Source organism: Pavona decussata, unplaced genomic scaffold (genome assembly GCF_977016875.1).
Source record: "Pavona decussata unplaced genomic scaffold, jaPavDecu1.1 SCAFFOLD_93, whole genome shotgun sequence".
Lineage (NCBI taxonomy): Eukaryota > Metazoa > Cnidaria > Anthozoa > Scleractinia > Agariciidae > Pavona > Pavona decussata.
Genome location: NW_028145510.1, coordinates 2,344,523 through 2,352,500, shown reverse-complemented (window position 1 = coordinate 2,352,500; position 7,978 = coordinate 2,344,523). Strand labels below are relative to the sequence as shown.

Sequence of the window (7,978 nt, the reverse complement as noted above, 5' to 3'; positions counted from 1 at the left end):
CTCATCGACATCCTGCTGTGAATTTATAGTTCTAAAGCCCGCCGCACACTAGCCCATTTTTTGTTGGCCTACGAAAAATCTTCACTTGTCGGCTAGTGTGCAGTAAATTCAGACAAGTCTGCGACAAGATCGGGGCTTGTCGGGCGACATCTGACAGTTCTAGATCTCAAAACGTCTTTTAGGGTCTTGTCTAGATCTGCTAGTGTGCGGTGGACCAAGACAATTTGTCGAGGCTCGGGTGCGCCTCAACCAATTAGGAAATGTTATGAGAGTCAAGTGAACAAGCATCTTTGCCAACATGGCGGAGATCGAAGCTGATATCAGCGCAGAGATTGAGCAATGGACACCTGTAAAAGAGGACAAGCTTGTTGCTGATTGGTCATCACATCGCCTAACTACAGCAACAGAGGCATGAAGGAAAAAGCATGGCAGGAAATATCCACTGAAATGGTTATCAAGCTTTTAAGTTTAACCCATGATGTTGTTGCGCTGCTCTTGCGACGCCTCTTTATTCTCCATAGAAAAGTCAAGGTAAACAAAGCAAGTTTCAATTTTCGTCGCGTCAGTAAAATAGGCGCCATCTTGGTTTTGGATGACTCGGCCCCAAGCCTCAACGCGGTTAGTCGCGACAAAAAATTGGCTAGTGTGCGGCAAGCTGATGGCTCGACAAATTTTAACCTGATTTGACCCTGAAAAAATAATCTGCTAGTTCTACGACAAAAAATCGGCTAGTGTGCGGCAGCCATAAATTAAGAACGACATGTTCGGTCAGAGTATTGTGAAAAAATCTCTCCAACCCACAAGCGCTTTCCACCAAATTTCGCCAACAGGATTCTATGGGTGAGGAATGATTGACAATCAAGTAATTGACTTGCCATGTTCTGATTGGATAAAGGGCGCTGGTAAGGAAGGTTTGAAGCTCACTTGAGATCGCACTTCGGCTCTTTGAACTTCCGGCGTTTCCTGGGCAACTACGTCTGATGAGCCAAGTAAAACGACTCCCGTGAAGTGCACTTGAAGTTTAACTTGAAGTTCTGATCATAGTGTGAGCCCATATTTATGACATGTTATACGCTTGCTTCTGATTTGTGACTTGTAAGGTATGACTGACACGTGATATCAATCCTTGTGATTGGTTGACTTTCACTTTCGTTTCATCTCCTAAGGTCTTTTCTGCTTCGCAACCAGTTAAGGACCCAAAAAAATGGAGGACTCAGTGGTTGAAGTGGTTGAACCGCACGTGATCAAGGTCTAAACTCCGTCAACGCAGATAAGCGGCAAAAATTAGAAAGAAAATTACTCAACTAAACTTGAAGTCCTCGATGGAAATATTATCAATAATGGTTGATACTAGCTTCAACACGGTTTAAAAGATCGATTTTTTTTGTAAAGCGAAAAGGAAACAGATTTTAGCGAAAGTTGGTCGCCAAAAAATTAATTCAGTCATATACAGGTTTTTACAATTATTATTCATACTTTGGATTATTCAAACGCGTAAATGTATTGTATTTATGAAAAAGACTTCCCCTCAGCGCAGTAATAACTATAAGAGCGTGTTTTGCGGGATTGTAAACATTTCCATAATATACAAAAAGTGCATTGCAAATGTGGTCACCGGGAACAAGTAGGATTAATAGCTTTGGTATAATAATGTGATAGAAATAAAGACAAATAAAATAAATTGGTCTGCGTCTCGCTTCCTTTCATTAACACTTTGAACGGGATTTGCCTTAAAGCGGAGATGCCGCGGTTTTCACCGTGCAATGTCGATATAACAACTAGAAGTACATTAAATCAGTCGTCTTCTCCTAGTTCTACATGTAATACCTCAAAAACACTGTGTATTGATGGAATCTTGTTTATTGCCTTTAAGTATTGAAATAAGCCAAGCCAAAGCTACCGAGGCATAATAATTATTGATGAGTTTATAATAGTTTTGCACTGATGCTTATACCCCCAAAAACTGTGTAATGCCTGAATCCTGCTTTCCATTGCCTTTCCATGCATGGAACAGTTTAAGCCAAAGCTATCCTAAGCATTATCGATGAGTTTATAATAGTAATCTTTGTTAATCTGGCATGCCCCTTTTCTTCCCCAATAAAATGAAATATTATGATAAATTTTCGTGCCTTTTGTGGGATCGTGAAGAGCTTTACAAAGCTGACACAACCAAAAGGTGTGCTTGACGATCTTATATTTGTTTTTCCACTTGAAATATTGGTTATAGGCCGTGTCGTTCTTGTCCAGGTATTTTAGATAATCTGCCAGAGCCTTAATAGAGCCAAAGTCTGCCACCTTGATGTAGGAACCGGGAATTACCTCCTCGGGGCCGTAACGTGAGGCGCCATAAACTACGGGAACCAATCCTCGTTCCAGTGAATTTCTCCAATACTTTTCCGTGATATAATCGATACACAGACTATTCTCTAATGCCAAGTAAAACTTGTGTCGTTTTATCTCTTCATCACAGCCATTTTCCAAGTTAAAAGGACAAACGAAAGTGTTATTTGATTCAAATTGATTTGCGCATTTTCCAAAGAAACTGATGTCAATGTATTTCATGAGAGCGCGAACAAGTTCAAATCTTTGTCCACCACAGTGATTACTGACGCCGAAGAGGGCTAACTTGTCTTTACCATTCGCATGATTCACTTCACCTTCCATGGATTGCAGATTGATGGTTTGGGATGAGTCTTGAAAGCCGTCTCCGTTTCCAGTTAGTTCGCTCTGCTCTTTGAAGGGAGCATAGGATCCGTACGGGACGAAAAAGTCGGAATCTCGTCTATATGTTGCAGTCCAGTTAAAGAAACCATTTAATCGTGGAAACAATGGATAATTTCCCACACTTTCTTTTGTGTAAAAGACCCATCTTTGTTCCAATGGCCGCTTATTTATTGATAATATTTCGTCAAAAGCATGCTTCTTTAGTTGTAACCAAAAATTGTGTACTAGTACTGCATCGCTGATAGGAAGCAACTTTTTATCAAAAGTAATCTGACATCTTGTTTCTTCGCAAGGAGTGTCATCCCAATCCGCAAACTTGTAATTCTTCGCTTCTTCAGAATTTCTCGGTCCCCACGGCTCGTAAGATGGGGGTGGGCCGTACACCAGAATCAACTTTGGTCGCTGAAGCCGTTGCTTGAGGTCTAGTTGATTGTTGTAATATATTCTAAAAACAAGAAGAGCAACTAGAATCACGCAAGTAAATCGGACATTTCTTTTGGGCCACCTAAAAAGCCTCAGCAAGGAGAAGCGTGAGAGCATTTTGTGAGCATCACTTGCAAATGTCGGCTTGTAAATGAAGAATGTTGCCCGAAGGCTTATACCAAAAAAAATTATTCACATCATGTTTCTGGCATACAAGAAGGTAAATGGTCTTGAAGAAGTGGCGTATGGAAGTGACCCCTACTCAGTGAACTCTTTAAACGAGAAATGTTGGTAACCTTTCAATATATAAAGGAACGGCGTATTTAATAGGTGAAAGTTTTATTAAGGATTGCTGATCATTTTTATTCTTCAGTTTACAATTTCAGTTGCATTTTTTATCGACGATAGCTGTTACTTTGGAGATTTTTAGAAATCATTTTACATATCACTACAAACGTTTGTGTTCATTTTTGTAGTTAAATAATTAAAGCAAATAAGTAAGAGATAAATACCGAGAAAGGCCCGAGAGATGTATATGGATTAATACCGACGTTCGAGGTATTTATCTGACTTATTTCATGAAATTATTCCTTTGTTCAAGGGGACAAACGCCGGCTAATTAGTAACGTCACACTTAGGTGAGAAACGGAGAACAATAGAAGCAACCTGATGTGTGCGTTTCTCGCAGTACTGCTAATGTAAATGAGGGATTTATCTGTATAAATCCCTCGTTTCAGTTAGTTTAATATTCATGAAGGATGTAAGTTAAATAAAGGATGTTGAATAACAAAAGAAAATGTATGAGTCATGAAATAATAATAGAATACAGAGCTTTAAATGTTTTTGTAATTTATAAAATATACCAAATAGATAGCGCCTTTACATGGCCATGATCTATGTAGTAGTAATACGGGAAGTCGGGAAATACGAGAATTCTTTTCGTGCGAGCGGTAAAAGGCTTTCATTGTTTCCGAACGAGGCCCCTACGGCACCTCGTTGGGCAAAAACATTCACCTCCCACCTGGCCCGCATCAAATTTCTCGTGATTTGTCGACTTCCCTTATTACTACTCGGGAACGAAAGAGACCACCAACAACCGGGGTAAACCGCCCCAAACCGGTCAATAATTTTCGAGCAATTGAAAAAATATAAAAAACCAGGAAAGATTTATTGCTGCTCAACGATTCGGGGTCATCGTGACTCCATTATCAAGAGACTAGTCAATAGCATGCAACTACTTGCTATACATTCGCGTGCGTAAACCAACACTGAACGTGCAAACGGATTCCATCGGCCGTTTATTGTAATTTATGCTTATCTTGTACCTTTCCTCATTTGCATGCTATTTAACTAGTCTCTTGATAATGGAGTCACCATGACCCTGAAACGGTGAGCAGCAATAAATCTTTCCTGTTTTTTTATATGTGTTTGCTTCAACAAATCCCTGCTGTTCAATTGAAGAAATGTGCGCGAAAGGCATACTGGTCAAATGGCCGGACACGTGCAAATGTCTGAGGAGGCCCTAGCAAATCAGCTGCTGACTCATGATCCGCGCTTTATCGCCGAATTACTTTTATTGGAGGGGGAGGCGCCGCGGCAGCCAGCGGATGAAGCGCTCGATGGCGAGGAGCCGGCGCAAAATACACAAAAAGGCCACATTACAGTGCCCCGCTTGTTTGAGGCATTGGCTGACGACCCACAAGCTCTGGCTGAATATTATGAGCTAGCTATGGAGGGCAAAAGAGGTGAATACGTTGCGTCCAAACAGCTGGAAGCCGTTTTCTAACGGCGCTATGAAGAACACCCAGAGTCCGACTTTCGCCAAAAAATTCCCAACGTTTTTGTGGAAGACCGCTTCGTGGGAGCTGAGCTGAGCAAGACAGAAGGCACGTCGGATGGCGCTTCATTTTGTGACATTACCTAAACGACCTGAATACCTACCTGACGGCCAAAATTATTAGAAACATCCGAAAAGATGTGCGCACCTCGTTTTACATCCGTTACGGTTATTCGTACGTTCCGCGCAACATCGAAGGTCCAGAGTATCTGATTAGCTGGTTCAACCCACCCATTGGGTGTCCCTGGTTTAACGATCTGTAAGAGGCGGGAAAGAGGCTAAGCGCCGGTCTTTTGAAATGATTTGTTTACATAGTTTGCATAAAAATGGAAGGTAATTCCCAGAGAAGAAAACTCTTATTGTTCTTGTACACCAACATGGCTGCCATGACGTCTCATACAAGCCATCAATAATGTCCTTTAATGATTTTCAATCAAAAGGACGCCAAATTTCTTTTCAGCAAAAATGTCCCTGTACTATGTGTAATGAGCAGTTAATTCCATTTTTCTTTTTTTAATTTTTAGGCTTGTAAATGATCATAGTTTATTTCTTCTTTATTGTTCTTTTCTCGGAGTCTACAGGTACTCTGTAAAGGTGATGTATATATATGAAAAGAATAAACAACATTTACTACAAGGCCAATGGTTGGCATACTGTCGGCGAAGGAGTATTCCTTTGAACAATCCACCACAACGTGACGTGTCGCCACCGTCAAAACGAAATCATTGGCGTTGCACTCTCAACTGTCAGTGGATATGTTCGCAATCTTGTAATGACGTCAATCCGTTCAACGAAGGAAAAAGTTTTTTTATTGGTGTCTTTCTAGCGGAGCGCATGCTACGTTTTCGAGCTATAAAAATTTAAGAAATACTTATATATTAAATTTTAGTCGACTGAGTCGTGCTCATACTGCTGTGAATTTATAGTTCTAAAGCCCGCCGCAAACAAGCCGATTCTTTGTTGGCCTACGAAAAATCGTCACTTGTCGGCTAGTGTGCGATGAATTCAGTCAAGTCTGCGACAAGATCGGGGCTTGTCGGGCGTGCCTGACAATGCTAGATCTCAAAACGTCTAGTAGGGTCTTGTCTGCTAGTGTGCGGTGGACCAAGACAATTTGTCGGGGCTCGCGCGCGCCTCAACCAATTAGGAAGTGTCATGAGTGTAGTAATATGATAGTGCATGATTATGCAATACATGATACGTATCACATGATTACTGTAAGCAGAAAGCACATGGTATAATACAGTGAGTTAAACGGATGTCTGTGTCTTCACTCGTGTCTTCAATTATATAAAGAACCCTTCGGTTACTACATTGGCGACGAGGATCCCACAAAGAAGAAAGGAGTAGAAGAACATCAGCCAATGGCTCCACCAGAAGAAACCGATAATCCTGGTCCGAGCACAAATCCGCAACAAAACATCACAGTCGTGAATCGTCAATTAAACATCCGTCCGTTCACCATCTCAAATGATGCTAACGACACAGCCGTGCGATGGGCGAAATGGAAAAAGGATATAGAGAGACAATTCAGGTTCTTCGGATTAACAGATCCAGAAGTTAAGAAAGATGGCTTAATTATCTATGGTGGATCGCAGATTGCCGATTTAGAAGATTCCCTCCCGGATCTACCCGCACAACACGAGGGCGAAGATGTCTACTCGCGTTTTATTCGGAAACTAGACAAGAATTTCCTACCAAGAAAAAACAAGGACTATGCACGATTCCAGTTTGGAAACCTTTCTCAGCAGATCGATGAGAGCATGGCGAAATATTACGCTAGACTACGAGAGATAGCAAAGAAATGCGAATTCACCGACGAAGATGATGCAATCCGAGACCATCTTATCAAGACGATGACAAACAGCCGCTTACGAGTAAAAACAATTCGCAATAACTGGACGTTGTCCCAGATCTTGGATGAAGCAGCCATAGAAGAAGAGTCCACTACTCAAGCAAACGAAATCGACCAGAAACTCCAGGACACAACGGAATCACACAAAGTTAAACAAGTCAAAAGTTACAAGCGTGACAACAATGGTATGTGTCCCCGCTGTGGTTCAAAACATGGAAAAGGAAATTGCCCAGCATACGGAGCTAAATGCTACAAATGTGGTAAACGTAACCACTACACCAAAATGTGCCGTAACACGGATCAAAGATACCGCTCAGATGATAAACAAGGTGGCAGATCGGGTCGCCGAAATGACAAGAAAGAAGATTTTCAACACGCGCCGCGACAGCCAAGACCGCCGACAGATCATCAACACCGCCGAAGACGAGTTCGACACATTGAACAAGATGCACAAGATGCACGCGACATTTCAGAAAGCGAAGACTCTTTCGATGAGGACATCGCCAGACTCGTACAGCACATGCACGTACACCGTACAGCACAGGACACCATCGAGAAAACAAATGCGAGATTTGGATCAATGGAACCAAAATAGAAGTTGAACCGGATACAGGCGCCGATGCAAACGTCATGGACGAACACCAGTTCAATGAATTGCTACGAGTAACGCCGGAGGTTAAATTACGCAACACGAAGATCAAGCTGAAAACACTCACCGAAGATCTACCAGTTATTGGAGAATGCGACGTCACCTTAGAAAACAAAACGCGAAAAACACAAGCGACAATCGCCGTTATTCAAGGAACAATCGATTCCCTACCGTTACTCGGAAGACAAACACTGGAAGAGCTGGGAATGATCCAATTTGACGCGACAGGAGGACTGAAAGAACCAAATCGAGAAGAATTACAGAAGATCCACAAGATCCAAACCGGAAATGAAGATCTTAACAAGATTCTCTTTCAGCACGAAGAGAGATTTAGAGGCATTGGCAAAGCAAGAAGAGATGGACAAGACATCGAAATCCATTTACCACTTAAAGAAGATGCGAAACCGATCGCACAAAAGCCCCGCCGAGTACCATACCACCTGATGGAACCTCTACGTCACCGAATGGAAGAATTTGTCGAGAGAGACAT

The 7,978-nt window shown here is 41.9% G+C and overlaps 1 protein-coding gene across 1 annotated transcript; it reads right to left on the bottom strand.

Moving 5' to 3' along the window:
- Positions 1-1,341: 1,341 nt before the first annotated feature.
- LOC146473580 (alpha-(1,3)-fucosyltransferase 7-like) lies at positions 1,342-3,264 on the bottom strand. The gene has a single exon (XM_085118063.1). It carries the CDS (start codon positions 3,262-3,264, stop codon positions 2,032-2,034), a length of 1,233 nt encoding a protein of 410 aa, XP_084974189.1. The 3' UTR covers positions 1,342-2,031.
- Positions 3,265-7,978: the final 4,714 nt, after the last annotated feature.

What these genes read in the sequence shown, in the direction of transcription:
- LOC146473580 (XM_085118063.1), bottom strand. Translation starts at nt 3,264, where the DNA reads ATGCTCTCACGCTTCTCCTTGCTGAGGCTTTTTAGGTGGCCCAAAAGA.